Here is a 22,350-nt window from a genome sequence, read left to right as displayed (position 1 = left end):
ACTTACATACCATCTAGGTTGCTCTGTACAGTGCAGTGGGAAGGTCATAGAATCATAGAATGGTTTGGGTTGGAAGACCTTAAAGATCATCTGATTCCACCCCTCCTGCAATGGGCAGGGACACCTTCCACTAGACCAGGTCAAATATTGGACCTGTTCAACATGTTATTCAGCATGTAGTTGTGTGACATGAACTGCAGCTGCTTTTTCTGTGTGACGCATATTTATTTGCACCAGGATAGGCTGTTATAGCTGTTATCTGCTTAATTGATATTTACTTGTATTACATTGTCCTTGTTGAAATGAAACAAATTATTTATGAAAATTTTAGAGGGGGGAGGTTTGATGACAAATTTTCACTTTGAGAAGTCTATTCTTCTCTTCAAGCTCCTCTTCTTTCATTCCTATTTCTTGCAGCATGTATTTGTCCTTTGATCTTTACACTGTAACTTCTGCCTTGCTGTGTATTTTTTGAAGTGTTTCACATGACAAGATTGGAATCCTGGTTGAGGTATCTAAGGCTTACAATGTATTTATGAAAAAGTGTCGTGGTTTAAGCCCAGGCCGTAAATTAGAACCACGCAGTCTACTTCCCCCTCCCCCCCTTTCTTCCCACCACTCCTGGAGGGGGGACGGGGAGGAGAATAGAAAGAATGCAACTCCCATGGGTTGAGATAAGAACAGTTTAATAACTAAGGTATAACACAAAACCACTACTGCTACCACCAATAATAATAATAATGATAAAGGAAATTACAAGGGAAGAGAATACAACACCTCACCGACCGATACCTTGCCCCCACCCAGCAGTGATCTAGCCCTTCAAGGAAACTCTCAGTTCTACATCCTGGGCATGACGTGCTGTGGTATGGAATACCTCTTTGGCTAGTTTGGGTCAGGTGTCCTGTCCCTGCTTCCTCCCGGCTTCTCCTCCTCCCTGGCAGAGCATGAGACTCACAAAGTCCTTGGTCAGACCAAACATCAGTGTTATCAGCTCTGTTCCCAGGCTGAAAGTCAAAACCACAGCGCTGCACCAGCTATTAAGAAGGAGAAAAAATGACTGCTACTGCTGAACCAGGACAAAAAGTTAAATGTTTTATCAGCTGTTTGTTTGCATTTAACACTTCGGTATTTTAAAAAAGTTTCAAACAGATGCTACTGTTAATTATCCTACTTCAAGTAGCTCTCTGAGAACAGCCATTTTAAAGTTAGTCATAGTAAAACACAGTCTTTGTCTTTTAAAAAAGTTTAAAACAGATGCCACTGTTAATTATCATACTTTTTTGTAAAGGCTTTCAAGTAGCTTTTTCTGAGAACAACCATTTTAACGTTATTCATAGTAAATAAGATTGTTCTAAGAAATGATAGAGCTTGCAATTGTTTAAAAAGTAGCTATGGAAACTAGCAGATGATTCTTAATTTAAAATGAGTTTTCATTGCTTTCATTGGCTGTGCTCCCTTCTTGAAAATGTCATGCTTCATGGACAGTCTACAACATTTTCAATTAATTTAATTTTCTTTTAATGGGCAAAATATCCACACTAGGATATGCTAGAGTTTTAAAACATAAATATGCTGTTTGTTTGGCTTTGCGTATGTTGTTTGTTTGTTGTTGTTCTTTTTTTAAGTTATGTGATTATGAATAGAATCTCTTTTTATTTTCCAAGCAGAAAATGTTAAAGTCCATTCCTTTTCAAGTCTGGCAAAAGAAAGTTTCCTTCTTGAAACATAACCAAGTGTGCCAAGTTCCAGCTTTAGTCTTTTAAGCTGAAAGATTCTTCTCGGTATATGTTACAAAACATGTCTTGAATGCTGCAATAGTTGTGTACCTGGGCTTAGAGGTGCAGAGTTTAGTAGGCATATCTTTCGGTTTGCTAGATTACACTGTAGACAATGCATCTCTTACACAAAAGGTTACACACTACCATTTTAGTTAGATCATGGCATTTAAAAAAAAATACTTGAATAGTCTGTTATTTTCCCTTTAAAGAGAAAAGGGAGGGGGAGATTCCTCCAGCCTAAAAGAATGAAACCAAAGAGGCAATAAAAGCTGGTGATTGCCACACATTTATTTTTTTCTTGTTCAGTCTGTGGTGACTGTACTGTTGTAGATCGAAGATTCTGTGGGAAGGCTTGTTAAATGTTTCTCTTCCTGCAAGTACAGTTCAAAGTCAGAGCTCCTTTTTGATAAGCTCTGTGCATAATAGTTGCCAGGTTGCTTGACATTGAACTTTGTGTGGCTTTACTAAGTTTGTGTCTCTTGATAATATTCATGAAGCTCTAAAATACAAGTGACTCATATCAGAAGTAGTTGCTGTTCTAGTTCAGCATCTTCCTGGTATGGAGTGTAATGCAGTTACAGTAATTGATAATAGTTAGAAAACTGCCCTAACCATATAGAAAAGAGTATTCATGTCATCTTAAAATCTTCAGCTTTTTAACATTATAGTGTTTGCTGGGAGAGAGTTATTTTTAGAGACTCTTAGCATGCTTGGCACAAGCTTTCAGAACTACTTTTTCAACTGTACCCTTAAACACATGCTATGAGGAGCCATAGCTGGTTTTGACTGTGGTTATGTAACTTGGGTAAATAATTATTTTAGATTCAGTTAAACTATGAATTACAGTGATTGTGTTCTGAAAATGTATCATTTTAATTGTTAAACGTGTTACAGAGAATTGAAGGAGTAATATATGCCTCTATTATAAGATTTGAGTGTCAGCTTTTGGCTTTTCTGTTCCTTCCTGCTTGTCTTCCTTCCGTCCCTCCTCTGTTATTGAGGGGAAAAACCAAACCAAAATAAAAACCCCACCCTATCCTGTATAGTTAAAAAAATTGTGATTGTTGTGCGCTGTTTTTTATATTGCTGCAATTGTTTTCTAAATTGATTTAGAATTCAGTAAAATGAAATGATTGCAGTTTGTGTGCAGTTCCATGTGTGTCAGTTTCATACAAAAAATTTTGGCATCCATAGGAGCTGTAGTTAAGAGCTCAAGTGATCAGTAGGCACGAAAAATGGTTATGGCTGGAAGTGCAGCCAAACATTTACCTTTTAGTATGTCATTTTAAAATACTGTTATTTTTCTAATTATGCATTGTTTCACAATTAATAGGAAAGCACTTGGAACTGTGAAACTGCAGAGCCTGAAACAGTACAGAACAGCGCTAAGAACTACAGCAGTTCATGCAGTAAGCTGCAGAACAGAGAATGCTAAAAATTTTAAAGGTACTTTTCAAGTCAAAGTATTCTCAACATCCAGCTGATTAATTTTAGTAGGAAATTACTGCATGCCCTATACTTCTGAAATTGGGTATTTTTTTCAGGTGCTTGTGGGTTTTGGTCTTCAGTTCTGTCAAGGAATATACTTGGGATATTTCTTGGCTAAGTGTTAAGTGCATTTGTGCTGCATCAAGAGTTAAGCTGAACTGGAAAAAAGCTGCTCTTGAAGAATAAGTATGCACAGGAGATGATATTTTAGTGTAACTAGGTTGTTTTAAGTATGAAAACAAGCCTCTCTACTATAGCAGTTTCTATGTCCATCTATGTAGAAGTCTGATTATGAGAAAATGCTCCTTATAAGCTAAGAAGCAGCAGGCTGTAAGGATCATAAAAGACTCAATGATCAGTTCTGTTAGTGATGATCCTCAGCCAAGTAACACAAGCATACGGTGGCTGCAGGGGAGTGGGGGAGTGGATGCTTTTTTATTTTCATTTTCTCCTAACCTTGTGTCACATTTCCTGACGCCCCCTACCCCTCCTCCAGTTTCTTCAGTTGTGAAGTTAATATTGGCAGTAGAGGATCATCATCACCTGCCTACTATTAGTATCAGCACAGTCACCTATTATTATCCTGAGCAGGGGTACTTGGCAAACCATCTCTGGGGTAGGTTGCTCGTGGTATCTCTCCATTGCTGATCATTGAAGAAAGGATGTGGATTGTTACCCCAGTCCAACTTTATGTATCTCCCCTGGAATACAGGTTCAAACTTAAACAGGGGAAGTTTAGATTAGATATAAGGAAGAAGTTCTTTACTGTAAGGGTGGTGAGGCACTGGAATGGGTTGCCCAAGGAAGTTGTGAATGCTGCACCCCTGGTGGTGTTCAAGGCCAGGCTGGACAGAGCTTTGGGTGATATGGTTTAGTGTGAGGTGTCCCTGCCCATGGCAGGGGGATCGGAACTAGATGATCTTAAGGTCCTTTACAACCCTAGCTATCCTATGATTCTGTGAATACAGTCTGTAGATACAGAAAGCACCTGTGGATGATTCAGCCATTTCCCACAGAAGAACAGGAATGGATCTCAAGATGGCAGGCTGCCTGCCCAGCAAGTACCAAGGAGAGACTGCAGGACTTCTGTATGCTCTAGTAAACTGAAAGGGCAGAATCAGGGCCTTCATCACTTAAACCTCTTGTCTGTGGATGCGCATAGTGGGGCTTACAGTGACTGCTCATTGCTCATATTGTACATGATCAGGTGTACCTATAATGAAAGGGCAAAAGTGTTTGAACAAGCTAAGCCCAAAGCAGCATGTAAGGAACTGAAGATGAGCAGTGACTGCTCCATCTTTCACACTTTGCTCAAAAGTAGGGTGTTAGGCCCAGGAGATCCAAACAACTATGCTTTTTCATCGTTAAATATTGTGTAAGGGTAGGTTGCTGGAGTTTCAAAAAATAGCAGCGAGCTATGAGTCCTGCCAAAGGACTCAAAAAGTGTCAAGAAATACTAGGCAATTACAGGAATGTTTGAGTGCTGGAAACAGGAAGAATGTGCCTAGCATCATCATGATTGAAGGTAGCGAAGTGTAATGTTTTTGGTTTCACAGTAGTATCCACAGCTTTCTGAAATCCTTCTTGCTAAGTCAGAGAGGGATTTGCTTCAGGTAGAACCAAGGACTGCAGAGTTTTTACAGGCTACTTGGATGTAGGGCTAAGCACAAGCCTCAAAAAGATTTGTTTGGCAGGAATGCTGGTTTCCAGAAGTTCAGTGGAACAAGCTCTGCTGGGCTGCTGAGGATGTGTAATTCACAAACCAGCTGACACCACGGAATATGTTGTTTTAGAATACAGGCTTTTTTCAGTGGTTCTGAGATGGTACTGAGTTATTTTACTTATATTCCTGCCATGACAAATTATCTTAGTATTTTGTTTGCAAGATGCATATGTTTAAGTATGTGCATAAGGATGTTTGATTTGTTTTGTGATTCAACATGTATTTAGCCTGTGCAAATATTATGAACAATCAATTTTGTGTTGATTTTGGCAGTAAATTCCCACTATCAATCATCTGAAACACAAATGCAGGTTTTGATTTGGTTTATCATTTGTATATGATAATTTTTAACAGGATAATTTGGTCTTATCTTTCTTTACAGCCCAAAATACAGCTACATTAAGGATTTTTTTCCAGTTCTGTGTATGATTTTTTAAAAAATTCAAGTCTTGTTTTAATTTTAAAAAATTCTATGATAGAACTCACCCCTGTAGAGGGAAATGCTGTACTTAATTTTTTGTTTCTCATTAAGTTAACAAACCTACATATATAAGAGACTAGTTCAAATGGTACCATAAATTGATGAGTTTGTAGATTTGAATTGCACATCTGAATTGTCCCATTGTGGAAGGTACATAAACATTTGCTTTTTTTGTTAAATTTTTTTCACCCCAAGAAATGAAGAGAATAAATACTTGCCATGAAGACCTTTTTTTAAATAAATAATAATCAAAAAGGTATTTTAGGAGCATTTTTAAGATTTACTCTTTTTTTTTTTTTTTTATGTTTCTAGGTTGCGTGGTGCGTCAGCAACTTTAAGAAGCTCAAATTATATGTATATATATTGACAGTATTCTTTAATTGGATGTGTTACTTTTTAAGTGATTGTGTGTCCAGTTCGCTAACTAAATAGCATGTTATTTCCAGAAGCACAGACTCTTTTCTGGTTTGCTGAGCAGTCACAGAGTGTTTTAAGATAATTTAAATTAGTTTAATATATTTAGGAGTTCAAGCATGTATTTTTTTGAAGTCATTAATGAGGAAAGAAAAAGAACTCTAGCGGTTATTTCAATAATGAAGCACACAAATCGAAAGAATGTGAGGAGAAGCATCTAAATAGAGCCCTAAGGATGTAATTTCAAACACCTTATAACCTGTCCTTCTCACAGTTTAGACTTGTTGGAATGACAGTATTCATCTTATGTTTTAAAGAAATCCCTTATGTAATACGGGGAAACAAATAAGTACTGTGAAATGTGGTTTACTGTTATGCCAGAGTATAACACAAACCTATAAGTCACGAACTTCAGTGACTTAGAATGTATGCATAATATATTGTACCAAAAACTGTGAACCAAAACTAAGGATTGGGACAGTATCCGAAAGAAGGCATGTATAGCAACTGCATTTTCTCAAAATTCACTCTGAAAAGTATTTGTTAAAGCTTGTAGTTCTAGAGAAAGCAAAATTTGACATGTAGAGAAAGAAGCAAAGTGAATTTTTTAGGAGCAATCGGAGACATCCTTAAAAAACAGAGGAATGCCTCACAGACTTCAGATTTACCAACTGCAAATAGGAAAACAAGCTATTCCTAGCCCTCTGGAATGCAGTCTGGGCTTTTGGTCACAGTATTTTTTTTTTTTTTTTTTTTTAAAGTAGGCAAAGTGGTTTGGAATAGGAGATCAAGTTCTTCCAGACACTGTTGGTTCAGCCGTATGTCAGAAATTCTTCACAGCTTCTTTCTTGCAAGCTGAATTGAACTGTAGCCGGACTTATTTCTACAGTAAGGAGTTAGATCGCTTTCACATACTTCATCCATATGTTGATCATGGGCTGAAGTCAGGGATACCATGTTCTTTAAGTTTGTTTGCATTTCACTGCCTTCCACGGTGACGAACGCAGGTTTCAGAAATTACAGTTAGGAACCAAAAGGAGCTCTACTTTGGCATTTGAAGGCAGGGTAAAGACCGCTGAAGGTAGCATCTACAGATTTTAAGTCCAAAGGTGTAAAGCTGTGTTTGACAAATAACAAAGTCCTGAAGTGAAATCACAGCTAGCTTGGAAATAAATGGGAGTTCTGCTGTTGACTTCAGTGGCATCAGGATTTTATGCTAGTGTCTGGGGAAACACATTATATTAAAACCAGTTGAACTGTTTTGGTATTCTTTTGCATGTGTACCTAGCACTTTACAATCTTAAACATTTCACTGTTAAATACTTCGCTGCATTTTATAATATTATGGTGGAGATCCTTGTTTTACAGAAGTGGAGAAGAGAAAAATGTGCCTGTTTTAAATTTTTTATCTTCTTTGGAGTAAACTGTATTGCTCAGTGTAGTAAGGTCAGTAGGAAAACTGAGATTTTAAAGAGTTTAGCTTTCATCATTGTCCTCAATGCACTAGATAAGATTACCTTCTACCTAATTATTTTAGAAATAACAACAGTACATAATTATTAATTATAATTACAGCATTCATCGAGCTTATTAGTCACGATTCAGATGAAATCTATGCTCACCTTTAGCCCTGTAATTTTTGCTAAAAATCATGAACATTTCTCAGGCAAAAATATTACTGTCTTTATATAATCAGGGATCTTGTACAGACACAAACAAGGTTAGAGCTACCTTCTATTTATCTTTTTAAGGCATTATACCATTTAGACACAAACATACAATTTCCCTGGATGTTATTTATCTGAAAATCCATGGTGATGGAAACACAGTTAACACTGCATCATATGTGTGCAGTTTTAATGAACAGCAAATGATATGGCTGAATTTTGACAAACAAATTCACTAATAACTTTTGGAAATTGCTGTCCTCTGGTTCTGCATATTACTTAGAAAATGTTTTTTGTTGAAACTATTTGTAAATCTACGTTACAAAGCTTTGGAAGCTCCTGACCCTCAAAGTTAGACTCCTGGTAAGCGGACGTGCTTGTTGTTGTCTCTCCTTCCCTGGTTCTGCCCACAGATGGAAGCATTCCATTTTTGTGATCACTTAAAAAAAAGGATAATCTTTATTACTCGATTTTGTTGTATGAAAAAATAGATCGTGTGAGTTGTTTATCTAGTTCAACTAAGAAAGTAGTTGTACATTTGAAAGCTTAGAAGTTAAAAGTAGTTTTGGCCTAATACAAATATTATTTCTATCTCCAAAGCTTTTCAGCACTTGTGCTGGTACCCCAATGTTGAAAAGATAACATGTATGTCTGTTTTGTCTTGCATCACTTCCAGACTTCCCAGATGTGAAGCATGCTTCGCATCCCAGGGAGCACACTGTTGTTGCATCACTTGAATTTAGGTGGCTGCTGTAGAGAACTTGGATAAACTTTCTGGTTTTGCCCCTTTTTTTTTTTTTTTTTTTTTTTTTCCCCCCTCCCTGACTCTCTGTCTTTAGGATTGCTAAATTCTGTGGCGTAATTTAGTCAGAGCAGTCCCTGGGGTGTTTCAGGGAGTGTATTCTCTAGCCAGTACAGTCTGACATTGCTTCTTGCTGCTGATTTAGTATACCAGAAAGAGGGGCTGCTGAGAAATACACGTACTGAAAGTCAAGTCTGGATTTAATCTTGTCATTTTCTAGACTTGCTTGTCATAAAGTACTACATATTTTTTTCTTCTTGTCAAGTAAATTTAGCAAGCCTTCAGTGAATGTTTAAGATTCTTATTGTGCAATAACGCCTCCCCATTCAAACACATAAAGACATAGTTTATTCTCGTATAATAAGCACATGGCACTTCTTGTGTATAGTATTTGGGCAAAGTCAGTATCATACTACATCTGCTAGTAGCTGCTTACATACAAAATCAGTGTGTATTACCTGGGGATAAAGTGCTCTGACTTGCCCTTTTGTTGGCACTTGTGTCAACTAAAGAAATTAGGAGAAAATTAAGGTTTGTTTACACTGTTTATTATGTAGGAAACTGATATACGTAAGCATTGGGATTTCTGATTCTTTTTTTTCTGTGATCTCATAATCAAATTAAAGGAAAATTCATCATCCATTTACATTGGTATTCTTGGAAGCAATTATGATCCATCATAATTGTGATAGTTCTTTCCATAAACTGATTTATGCAGTATGTGGAAAAGGTATTTCTTTTTCAGTTAGAATTTATTACATTTCATTTTGAATTAAGGGTTATTTTGTATCTTTCTGTCATACATTCCTTAAAGAATTTTCTCTGGAGCACAACAGAGTCTGTCTTTTCCCTGCCTGGACATGAAGTGCCTTCTTTTGTCTTTGTGGGTATCAGTGATTGTAAAAGTCTTCCTTGTTGTTTTCCCTCAGCTCTTTACACTCAGTATGTTTTGAGTTTTATTTTTTAATCCAATTTGGTACACTGGAAACTTCGGCCAGGCTGATGCTAGAGTCTTCTGGTTGGTTGGTTGCAGTCAATGTAGACATCACTAATGTGTGTGACAAGTTCTGATTGCTTCTGATGTGGATGCACATTGTCGTGCTCACCAGTGCTGGATTTCATCTACAGTCCAGGTACTCTGAGTCATCTCTCTTTCTGTCTAGCCACTATTTATTGTCTTGGGTTATTTTTGTACCTTTTCCTACTTGTACATAGGTCTCATTTTAAACAGATTATAAACCTATACTGTATTTTTCTGACCCCTTCTGAGAAGGTCTGCTTATACCAGCAAGGTCCTACTTCTAAAATATTTCCTAGTCATAACAAGCTGTAGTGACAGAATGTTTTTGCAAATCCTCTGCATCGACACAAAAACTTGATGGTGTAGTTACTTGCTCATTGCATTTATATTTATCATAATCATGACTTAACCTGTTGGAATCTCAAGGATAGACCAAGGTTTTATGTTCTTTACTGACATATTTACTTTTATTTAGTTATTTGGTTCTTAAATGACAGATTTCTTCTAAATTCAGACAAGGCTGTAAATATTTTCTCAGAATGAATTTATTTTGTGTAAATATATGCTTGCTAGTCTGGAAGATCAAATTAGATTTGAGGGTTTTCTGAAATACTGTGGCAAAATTTCATATACTTCTGTTACTCATTCAACTAGAATGAGTGAGGTATTCCTAAACCATATGTGTTAGTAGACTCTGAAAGGACATATCATAATTAACATACGTCCAAGAAGAAAAAAAAAGCGTATCTGCTCTGTTCTATATCTTTGCCCATTTTAAGCTTGCAACACTGTTTTGTAACTTCAGGTTTCCTAGTAGCCTTTTGTAAGATAACTCTTCAAAGTCTTTTTTGAACTTCAAATAAATTATATCAACCAACTGGGCTCTTTGTCTGCTGTTTTGTTTAACATGCTCAAGAATTTGAGTAGATTAGTGATGCATGGTTTTGCTTTGCAGCAGCTGTGCTCATTTGCCTTTATCATGTAATATCCATCATGGGAGTTTGTTTCTATTTTTAATTGCCATTTCAGTGTACTTTTCTAAAACCAAAGTCTGTCTCATGGGTGGACAGATTGGAAATTATCACCAGTTAATGTGTCTTTATCAGGGTAATTTTATTTATTACACAGTGTTAGTGTAATATGCAGCAACATGCCACTGGCTGTATGAAAACAAGAGATTTTTCTGTACAAAAAGTAATGTGAAACAGGGAAAGGATATCATATGTTAATTAACTAAAGATTATGTATTGAACTTGTTCAGTGCTCTGGTTAAGTAAGCTTGCCATTAACTAGTGAATTTCATCTTGACTCACTGTTACAACATAGTGAATGCCTGATGGTTAGATATTTCACGCAAATATTTGTGACATTGGCAGCAACTCTTTTAGTTAGTTTGATACCCTCTCTGATTTCTAAATGACACTGACAAATTATCTTACATGAATGAATGTTATCAAATGCAGTATCCCAGTGTTCTGGGGAACGAAACAAGAACAGATCAGTCACACACCTAGTTTTTTTAGTGGTTTTTTGTTTGTTTGGTTGGTTGGTTTTTGCCTCCTTCAACTTTGCTGCTAAAAGGAGCCTGACAAGTTGAAGGTGCGTGTATGGCTCAGCACCTGCATAAAATAATTCATATGCCAAATTCATTCACCTGGGTTTGTGTAGTGCTTCACTGGTTAAGTGTTGGTGCAGGCATGCATAAGATAATGAATAATTTGTAGCTTCAAGTTGTTTGTTTGGTGCCTAGTGACAAGGGAAGTTTGTGAATTGCTGTTACTGTCAAACTGCAGACTTGTGTCTTTTTCTTGTTCATCGCTGTCTTGTGTTAGATTTTCCTAGCCTTCATGCGTACTGCTTCCTTAAGTGTTGGTGTTCTTTGATGCTTGTTTTTTATACTTGTATCTGTTGTATCTTGATGACGCTTTGGGAGTAGGATGGAACAAACTTTTTGTGGTCATTCTAATGAAAAGACATCGTAGGCAAGCTTTCCTTTTTTTCACCGATAGGAATGCCATTTATACTATTTAATTACTTTCCAGAAGGAGTATTCTTCAAATGTAATCTTCTATGGGAAATGCTTATCTGCTGTTGTATAACTTGCAAGAACCGTAGCTTTCATCAGGCTTTGTGACAGCATCTGTATTTTTGCTCTGTATCTGAACATTTAACCAACAGATACAATTTTTCAGCTTTAAGACCTTTTTCTGCATTTTGACATCTAGGAAATGAATCATTGCTTGTGATTCTGGAAAACTCAGTGTATCTTTTCTCTTTAGAAACCTGGAAGAACGGTCATAATCTACTCATTTCAGTTTATTGCGTTATATGTGGAAGATGGAATGAATCATTGGATTCATAGTTGTTCTTGGTTTGGAAACACTGTTGTTTCACAGAGCTTTAGTTCAGCTATTACATCAGCTTATGCTGGCAAAAGGATTTGAACTAATGAGCAATTCAGTTTATCCTGCAAATGCAGAGCAAGCTTTATTAGCAAACACTTAAGAGCAGATAATTCCTGAAGGTGTCTTCAACAAGGATTTTTACCACAGAAACTGTATTTAAGTTGGACAAAACTGGTACTGGTGGATAAACATTAATGTTTTACATTTCTATGGGAAACTTATAAACAAATCAGATCACCTTGACGATGATCAAATAAGAGGCTTTCTATGGTGTAACTAACAACCTTTTACATGGGCAAAAAGGTAAAAAATTAAAACTTGAAGGTGTTGTTTGAGAATAGATTAGTCATAGCCAAATCATGATCTCTGCAAATTTTCACCTGGGGTAAGCTGTATCTAAAGATATAACTTCAAGGCAAGTTTATAATGAAAATCGAATGTGACCTTGGTAATTCTAGAGCAGGCAAGTCTCAGTGCTTGTTTTGCAGTGTTTCAGAGACAGGATTTTCACATTATACATTGAAATACATTTTGTACATAAAATCAACTTATGTGGAGGTTTTCCGATGGCGAAAAGCAAAGCTAGAATGCTTCCTCTCTGTCATCCCTTCTGACTGGGAGGATGTTGTGAAATAGGCCATGCTTGATTAATGATGGGTATGGAATGATTAATGTAAAGGGCTTTGAAGAAATCCTGTCTGTTAATCATCAGCATGGAAGTTAAACTTTTCATATATCCTAAAAGAACGAATGCACACACACAGAAAAAAAACAAACCAAAAACCAAAACCCACCCCAAAAAAACCCCAAAATATGAAAAGCAATGTAAGGAGGAAACAGCTGGCAAAGGTCAGGCTGAGCTGGCAACTGAATTTTAATAATTTACATGGTTGGGGGGGCTTAATTCTATTTTCATGCTTTTTTAACTGTCCTGCATATTTTCTTTACTATCTCATAGTTACAGAAAATGTTAGGTTTTCCTCTCCTTTTGATTGTTCATTGTGAGTTTGGAAGAAGGTAGTGAAGAAAGAATTAATTTGTAGGTTTGTATAAAGCAATTGTGTTAGCAATTTAAAGTTTTCTTTTTTTAAGTATTGCTAGCTAGGAGCCAACTATGGGAGCATCAGACTTACAGTAAATAAAATTAAGAAAGCAGCCTGAGTCAGGCCTGTCTTATTTAGTCTAGACAGTACTTTTCATGCCAAACGTTGCTGGTCTCATTTCTGTTTGCCAGAGTTACTCTGATACCTCACATTTGTGGTTTGCTTTTATCAGGCAAGGGAGCTTTCTTTTGCATGATAGCTGCAACTGTTTGCTCTCCTTCTGTAGTGCTGTTGTAACCTTACTACTCTTTGTATTGTTTGTTTCTAGAAAATGCAATTAGACGTTTGTCTGTGTACATTTCAGCAATGGAAAGTTTTTGTCAAGTTTATTAAGTTAATGTCAGTTTTGACCATCTAATTACAAACTACCCAGATAAATTAGTCGCGTAAGTCTGTAAATTGCAAAAATCTTGTGTAGTCTTGGCTGTTTGATGTGAAATTTAAAGATTGGAACTAACAATTGCATCTTTTTAATTAGTGTGACAGGGAGTTTTAGTAGTATTTCAATATTTTGTATTGCAACAATGGCCAGGGTTCGGTAAGCAGCATGCTAAAGTTGGGAAGCAATGAAATATCTTCAGTTGTGGTGATGGTTGTTATTAATAGATAAGAACTATGTAAGTACAGTGGCCATGAGTAGCTTATGCCTTTTTTTTTTTTTTTGTTTCTTTTAAATTATAAAGTTATTTATAAAATTATAAAAACCTGTTTCAGTGTCCATGACCTACTTTGCGTATCCACTTGTGGGCTGTGGTAGCAAGCTGGTACTAGCTATTCCTAGTAGCCTTGAGCCTTGAGTAGTGTTGTGAAGAAATCAGTCTATCCTGCTACTTATTTATTTGTTTGGATATCCCAACATTGGGAATAAATTAAAAACCTCATTCAGTGCCAAGTATTGCTACCCTAGTATAGTCTGATCAGAGATTACTGCCAGAACAATCTGCTTTGAAACAGCTAAATGAATCCGAGCATAATAGCAGGCTTGGCTTTTGCTTTTTGCCAGGGGCCCTTGGTACAGATGATGTGACCAGGTACAGCACCTGAGCCTCCATGCAAAGAAAGGACAGGCATGAGGGGCTCAGGCAGAGCTCCAGAATTTGGTAGAGGCCAATATATGGGAAAGGGAAGCAGTAGTATTACTTGCAGGCTGGTAGTATTGTTTGGCAAGCTGGTACCAGCAGTCATGGCAACAATCACTGCTTTTTAGAGGATTGGGAATACACCGTGGTAGAGCTGTTAAGATAACTTCCAAAGGCTTAATAGAGACAGGAGTGATGCTTGTTATCAAACTAGGCCTGAAATGTTTCCTTGTGACATGCTTATATTAATAGTTTTCAGTGCTGATGCTTTACTGACCTTCTCTCTGAGGGTCAGGCTCTCCTCTCTGCTGATGTCAGTTAGGAGGGATAGTTCTGAAGATTTCATCCACAGGATCAATACAAAGGAAAAAAAAAATACACTGTTGCTGAGCCCACTAGAAATCGCGTCTTCTTACTTTGAAATTCTACAGCACTGAATGAACTCCTTATGTGCTGGTCTAGGAAATAAAAACCCAGGTACTTCACTAGCATCAATACCCACAGTGGTGGTAGAGATACATGACTGGTCTCATATACCTTCCATGAGGTAGTTAGGGGAATATCCTTGATTTTAGTGGAAGACGCAGTATCTCAGTTACCTATGCAGTATCCTTTTGATTATGAACTAACATCCTTGAGAATTAGATCATGTTGAGAAGAATTTGAATATCAAAAGAACAGTCAGAACAGAAGGGTCTCATAAATGCTTTGATGTTTGACCCAATCAGCTCCTACTAGAACTACACTTCTGGAGAGCAAGACCAGTTGGACTGGTCAGATGCTTTCAGCTAGCTCACATTGACACTAGCAGCAGATGTCTAATACCAGGCTTTTTAAACATTTGGAGTACTTTTGTACCTCTACTCAAGACCTTTGGTAGTTATACACCATGATGATCAAAACTGAGCACAAATGTGCAGGACAAAGGGTCTAGACAAGTCTTAACTTTGGTTTCATGCAACTATTGTAAGCATACTCTTTTATACAAGAATAGGTTATTTATTATGTATTGAAATTTAAGATCAACAGCTTAAACATCAGATGAAGATGTTTCATTTTGGAAAATTTGAGTTTCTGGAGTGAAGATTAAAGCTTTCCTGTGTACTGCCGAATAAAGCACTCTTGCAAAACAGAACTTACTTTTATACTACCTTAACAATAGTTAATGTGAATACTTAATGCAAGCTAAATTAAGGAAGAACATTGCAATACCTGGGAAGGAAGAGGCAACTTTTTATAAATCCTAGTGGTAAAACTTTCAGCCTCCAGCGTGTGGCATTCCTGTCTTAGGTGTGTTGTATTGTTGAGTTATTGTGCTTTTCTGGGGGGGAGAGTGAGTGGGGTTTTTTTTGTTTGTTTGTTTGTTTATTTGGTATTTGTGGTGGGTTTTTTTTTGTTTGCTTTTTTTGTTTAATTTTATTTTCATTTCAAGTGTTACGATAGACTCTATTGTAGATTGACAGCCTTGGGCTACAGTGTGGCTGCATATATCACAATGTAAGAGGTAACACTTTACAACATGTTACAGCCTTAACAGAAAACAGGCACTTGAATGGCAGCATCTGTGTCCAGTCAAAGATCACAGCATTGAACTCTGAATCATAGAACCATAGAATAGTTAGGGGTGGAAAGGACCTTAAGGTCATCAAGTTCCAACCCCCCTGCCACAGGCAGGGACACCTCACACTAAACTGTCACCCAAGGCTCTGTCCAACCTGGCCTTAAACACTGCCAGGGATGGAGCATTCACAACTTCCCTGGGCAACCCATTCCAGTGCCTCACTACCCTCACAGTAAAGAATTTCTTCCTTATATCCAATCTAAACTTCCCCTGTTAAAGTTTTAACCCCTTACTCCCTATCCTGTCACTACAGTCCCTAATGAAGAGTCCCTCCCCAGCATCCTTACAGGCCCCCTTCAGATACTGGAAGGTTGCTATGAGGTCTCCACGCAGCCTTCTCTTCTCCAGGCTGAGCAGCCCCAACTTTCTCAGCCTGTCTTCATATGGAAGGTGCTCCAGTCCCCTGATCATCCTCATGGCCCTCCTCTGGACTTGTTCCAACAGTTCCATGTCCTTTTTATGTTGAGGACACCAGAACTGCACACAATACTCCAAGTGAGGTCTTACGAGAGCAGAGTAGAGGGGCAGGATCACCTCCTTCGACCTGCTGGTCACGCTCCTTTTGATGCAGCCCAGGATACAGTTGCCTTTCTGGGCTGCGAGCACACACTGAAGTCGACTCATGTTCATTTTCTCATTAACCAGCACCCCCAAGTCCTTCTCTGCAGGGCTGCTCTGAATCTCCTCTTTGCCCAACCTGTAGCTGTTCCTGGGATTGCTCTGACCCAGCTGTAGGACCTTGCACTTGGCATAGTTAAACTTCATAAGGTTGGCATCAGCTCACCTCACAAGCATGTCAAGGTCCCTCTGGATGGCATCCCTTCCCTCCGGCGTATCAACTGAACCACACAGCTTAGTGTCATTGGCAAACTTGCTGAGGGCGCGCTCAATCCCACTGTCCCTGTCACCAACAAAGATGTTGAACAAGACCGGTCCCAACACCCATCCCTGAGGGACACCACTCGTTACTGATCTCCAGGTGGACATTGAGCCATTGACCACAACTCTTTGCGTGTGGCCATCCCGTCAGTTCTTTATTTGCCAAGTGGCCCATCTATCAAATTGATGTCTCTCCAATTTAGAGACAAGGATGTCATGTGGGACAGTGTTGAACGCTTTGAACAAATCCAGGTAGATGATGTCAACTGCTCTGCCCCTGTCCATCAGTTCAGTAGCCCCATCCTAGATGGGCACCAAATTGGTCAGGCAGGATTTCCCCTTAGTGAAGCCATGCTGGCTGTCACCAACCACCTTGTTGTTTTTCGCGTGCCTTCCAGGAGAATCTGCTCCAAGATTTTGCCAGGCACAGAGGTGAGACTGACTGGTCTGTAATTCCCCGGGTCATCCATTTTCCCCTTCTTGAAAATGGGGGTTATATTTCCCTTTTTCCAGTCGTCAGGCACTTCACCTGACTCCTATGACTTTTCAACTTAAATAGATATAACTTTTGCTAGTTACATATAGTAACTATAGTATCAGCTTCTGTATTATTTTTACCTCTTGTCATGGCCTGCTTGTAAATCACATGGCAAGTACTCAGTATAGACCCTCTTATGGCCAGGTAAAGAAATGGATCTCCTTAGACATAGGCATCGAATGAGATCTGTAGGGAAAAAAAACAACTCTAGGTTGTGCAGGAAGGATTGCATTGACTTTTCAATTACGTGAAATTCATATGTAAGCAGTGACTTACATGTATGAGTGATTTCAGCTTATTCACAGGCTGAGGTCTCCTGGTGATACTTCTTACCAGACTGTTGAATTCTGAGCCTGACTTCCAATGTCCCCGGAGCCTCTTTGAGTTGCTGGTAGGAATCCTGAAGACAACACGGGAAGTACAGTATTCTCTCTTAATCTGGAGAAAGGACTTCTACTGAATACAGTGAGTCAGCGTAAGCACTATATTAGAAAATTTGACTTGGAAATAGTCTGAGGAGTTATGTTTTTGTTGTACGTAAGACTCATAGAATGTCTCTAATGAATGCGTTTTTTCTCAAACTGATCCAAGTTAACAAGAGCATCTGTGTAGGACAAAACCCCATTGTCTGTTCTAACCAGAAATCTGTTGGCTACAGTGGTTACTAAGCATCCTTGAATAATAAGACTAAAGAATCAGGCATTGCTTTGGAGATAGGTGCTGGCTCAGTCTCCACATGTTGGAAAACAATAGAACAGTCATCTGACTTCTCACTCAGCTGAAACTCTTCAGTCTCACCACTGTGGGGAAGTGCTGCTCAGCTGTCCTCTGTAATAAGAGGCCCATGCCTTAGTCTCAGAAGATGGTTATTTACCCTGCACAGCTGTGGCTCTTTGAGGTGTGGTTGTTATCCCATAACTTTCCCATGTAAATTTTGCAGACTGAACTTATTAGAGATCCTTAGTTGTGAAGAAAGTGAGGGAGGAAGGCTTACTCTGCCTTCATTTGAGCAAAGAACAAAGTAGCGCTACTAGCCAATGAACTAGGTTAGCAATTGATACTACTCTCTGAGGAACGTGTTATCTTGACAGCGTGATCTATGGTAACTACAACTTCTTGAATACTTTCTATTAGTAGTTTGTTACTTAAAGATGTGCTATTACTGCAGTGGAACTCTGCAGTGTAGAGCCCTAGAGTAATGAGCTTGTATATGGCCAAGAGCTGTGTGATTTGCTTCCTTGCTTGTTTATTGCTGGATAGCACTGTGGAATAGTGAAGGCCAATGTGTTAGTAAAGAAATGGTTCCAGCTGCTGATGGTGTGTGGCTAAATAACCATGGTTTTTTTTCTAAAGAATGGGGAGAAAGGAATTTCTATTGAAAGTTGGCAAGTTTTTGTGCAGTGAGAAACTGAGATCTTAGGGAGGAATGTAACAATACCAAGTAAGAAACTGGGATTTGGCAGTGAGAGAATCAGCTTGAAGGCATCATCTTGTTTAACAGGAAGAGGAAATAGTTTTGCTGTTCATGGAAGCCATGTGGTTATGGGACATTTGTCAGAGATGTTCAGTGCTGCAGGCAGAGAGAAAGTGAATGGGGAAAGTAATGTGATACTGGGAAACAGACACAGACCTTCTGGTGAGATGGGAGCCAGACTGAAAAAGAAGAGGATCAGTGCTCTACTGTATGACTAGAGGTGTATGGTGGTGAAGGGAACAGGGTTTCTGGGGAAAAAATGGGAAAACATCTGGGCTTAGGTTCTACTTAACACACCTGGTGTGAAATGACAGTTGTAAGAAATGGAGAGAGGTTTCGTGGCACTGCTGCTTCTCTGACTAGTCCGGAAATCTGTATGTTAACAAAGTTGAGCTCTTCCAACTCATGATTTTGAGGAGAACTTTTTCTTATTCCTCCCTTTTGTCTGAGTTGTCTGTGATACTTCTCTTGCTGTATTGAAAAAAAAGTGATACAATTCCTGTAGTCTTTATTTATTGTTTGTTGATCTGCAGGACAATAAGAATGCTAAATGCATGGAAAGTCAGGTGCTTCATTGGAAGCTAGTAAGTTGAAGTTTCTCAAGGGGTGTTTTGAGAACTTGGAGTATAGATGAATTTGTCTTTTGGGTTTTTCTTCTACCAGTAGTTTCTAAGTCTAATTTATTAACTTTTACATCATTCTCTCTCTTCTTTTTTATTTCTTCTTTTTTCCCTAAAACAGGATGATACCTCTATCATCTCAGACACTGATGATGAATCTTCATCGTGGTCAAACACAGGAATATGTGATCAAACCCAAATATTATCCAGTAAAAAAAGTGATTCCAGGAGAACAGTCCACTGAGGGCTCATTACCACTAAGACTGGGTCAGGATCAACTTGCATCACCTTTTCAATGTGAGTACAACTGCAAAAAGCATACTCCTTTCTCCCCCACACCTCTTTTTTTTTCTTTTTATTTTAAGATCTTGAAAATTTCTTTTCACCTGAATTGCAGTAACACTTCCAAACAGAAAAAGGTTAAAATAATTAAACGAAATAATTCTTAGACTAGCAAATGCTCCAACATTCTATATCCTGTTGAGAAGCAAAACAGATTTCCTAGATGAAGCAAAAAATTGAACCTGATTCACTGATAAAATTTCATAGCGCTATTTCTAGATGAGAGGTTTTTCTTTGGATAAAAGGGGCTTTGTGAACACCTGCTGGAGTAGGAATAACTGTGTAGTCAGCGTAAGACAACAGTTACCTATACTTCAGTATGATAGATACCCTTCTTGGAAAGCTGGAGTCCAGGATTGTGGTCTCACTGGTGACTGGTTTTCTCTATATTTAATTTATTATGTGTTTATGAACTTCTGCACAGTATGGAGGCTGCATGAGAGTTTCTGCTTCATATATATAAAAAATGATTGTGTAGGTGCCCAGCTTGTGGCCTTGGCTCATGCCCCATTGTGTGGGGAGCTTGAGGACAAGTTTTGGCTTAAAAGATGAAGGGCTTGATGAGTTATGGGTTAGGTATTACAGAATGTCTGCTGGCTTGATTTGGAGAAAAGTTCCTGCAGTTAAATAACAGACTGATTAACGTGGAGACCAAGGTAGTTGCAGTCTCCTGACAGACTTCCTCTGCTGTAGCGCAGAGGAATATGTTCTGAGGATTAAGGGAAGAGCCTTTCATATTAAATCTCTAAATATGGTTTCTTTCTGTATCTTTGCATTTTTGCATTGCAGATCTTCATGGTCTGTCCACCTATTCTTAAATGCAATGGCCTGCTTCCTTTTTCTCAAGAGTAAGTTCGTCGATGGTTAAATAGAATCTTGGCTCTAATGGGAAGACAAGTGGGAAGCTGGAGGTTTTTGAACACTTTCAGTGTGAGGAAGTATCCTGCTTGTGAAGCACTACATTGCCTTCTTAGAAGCTTCAAAAACATACTTAATCACTGTCAACATCAACCAGTAGTACCTCTTGCAAATGAGATACTACTGTTTCTTTTTTTCTGTCAGCTGTAATTTTCCTACAAACGAGATATTAGTGGCCCCTGGGACTGGGTTGTGTCCCTCAGTTCTAACTCTTGTTAGCCAGAGAGTGTATAAATCCCAGGCTGTATAGTTCCGCCAGTACTTGGAGCGACTGTTGCTGGTTGGATTCTGGAAAAAAAAAAAGTCAGCTTCATTTTTGCCCTCTTTTTTCAGGCTGTTTGAGTCAGTCTACTTTAGATATACTCAGTGTTGTTTGCAAGTACGAAGCTGCCAGTGAACAAATGGGTTGTGTGAGATAACTCCATGCTGCTCTAAGACAAAGGAATCAGTACTTCTAGCTCTTAATAGCTTATTGGAGTTCCTCTGTTAATTACAGTACTTTGAGGGACATGACTAGGAGGAGGAAAGTCAAGAGCTGAAGACAGAGTACTTGTTATCAGATTCTAAGAATCACCTCTGATTAAGGATTAGATTAGGGTATTAAATTTCATGTCAGGTGTTCTGTGATAACCACCAGTATGCAGTTCCTAGCTCTGCCTTGAACTGAGGGGTGAGGTCCTGCAAATTATGTCATGCTTGTGGCAGGGTTGACAGCCATTGTCTAGTTAATATGGGAAAATTTATAAGTGGCTGATGATCTCATGGTATTTTGTCACTGCTGTTAAATGTGTAATCTTGTTTCATGGGAGAACCTCTTACTCCATTGAGCAAATGAATCAGTAGTGGCAATGTGGAGACACTTAAAAAGGAAGAGGGGAACAATGTAGTAACTAAAAAAAACTTTAAAAACTCTAAAACTTTAAAAACTTAAACTTTAACTTTAAAAAGCAAACGAAGTTGGTACTGAATACTTCAAGGTATTTTTTTTTATTTCTTTTTTTTTCCTTATTAAATGTTTGGGTTTTTTTCAGAGAAGAGAAGAAATAGTAGTCAGATAATACTTGGTGACATCACCCAAGAGTTCATAGTTATCAATTAACAAAATGCAAAGCAAATAATTTTTTTTCCTGAGCATTTCTATGCATTTTAAGGTATTAACACTATGGTAGAGATTGGCATCTGTGAAAGATGTGCTCCAGAGAATAAATCTATTTTTCCAGCTGTAGCTGAACTTGGTGTTGATTTCTATAGATTTCTATAGATTACTTAAAACCTGTGACACTTGAAACTGGAACAAGTGTCAGTCTTGAGATACCTTTAGAGATAGTTCTGTCCTGGCAGAGGCAAATGAGATGTCGGCTAACAGTGCTTTGGGAAGAAAACTGCAAGCGCTGAGTAGGTTCTTGTGGGCATCTTCTGGTTCCCAGTTAGTAGTGTTTGAATGTCCTGCTATAATGTTGCCAGATCAACTTTTGGAGGTATTAGGGGAAAAAATGTTGAAGATGAGTCACATTAAACATTTTTTCAATTTAAATTTATTTAAGATTCTTCCTGGAACACTTATTCTGCTGTATTTACAAGCATTTTAATGTCTCTAATAGCTTCCAGAACATGCAGTATAGTAGTCCTATTAAAGACAACAAAATAGTCTATTCTTTTTTGCTTTTTTAACTGAACCTTTACTGTAAAGTGATATATCACATCAACAGAGCTTGAAAATTCCGTCATCCATTTGGCTTACAATAACAGCATTTAAAGGCACCCTGGGACATGAAATGCTGTTACCTGCCAGTAGCCATTTCTACTATCAAGCACTTTGATCTTTTGTGCTATAGGATATAAGCCTTCTCCTAAGAGCAGCTAGTGTAATTAATCATAAAGTTCACACAAAAATGTAGTTCTTCAGTGCTAAATTTTGAATTCTTGTTCTGCCTAATGAGGCGAGGCTGTTACAATTGTTCATAGGGATTTTTTTAAAAGTCTTGTTTTCTAAA

At 38.1% G+C, this 22,350-nt stretch overlaps 1 protein-coding gene across 1 annotated transcript in view; it reads left to right on the top strand.

Annotated features, from left to right (window-relative positions):
• The window catches only part of LTBP1 (latent transforming growth factor beta binding protein 1), a gene marked incomplete at both ends in the record, with an annotated part of 198,370 nt that overhangs the window by 30,318 nt on the left and 145,702 nt on the right, over window positions 1-22,350 (top strand). Inside the window, one exon of the mRNA XM_080615803.1 lies at window positions 19,218-19,393. Within this exon, the coding sequence (XP_080471929.1) occupies window positions 19,218-19,393 (176 nt within the window). The remainder of the gene's footprint in view (window positions 1-19,217; window positions 19,394-22,350) is intronic.

Source organism: Psittacula echo, assembly GCF_963264785.1.
Source record: "Psittacula echo genome assembly, chromosome: 4".
In the NCBI taxonomy this organism is placed as follows: Eukaryota; Metazoa; Chordata; class Aves; order Psittaciformes; family Psittacidae; genus Psittacula; species Psittacula echo.
The sequence above is the reverse complement of the archived record's forward strand: the minus strand, read 5'-3'. Positions and strand labels throughout refer to the sequence as shown.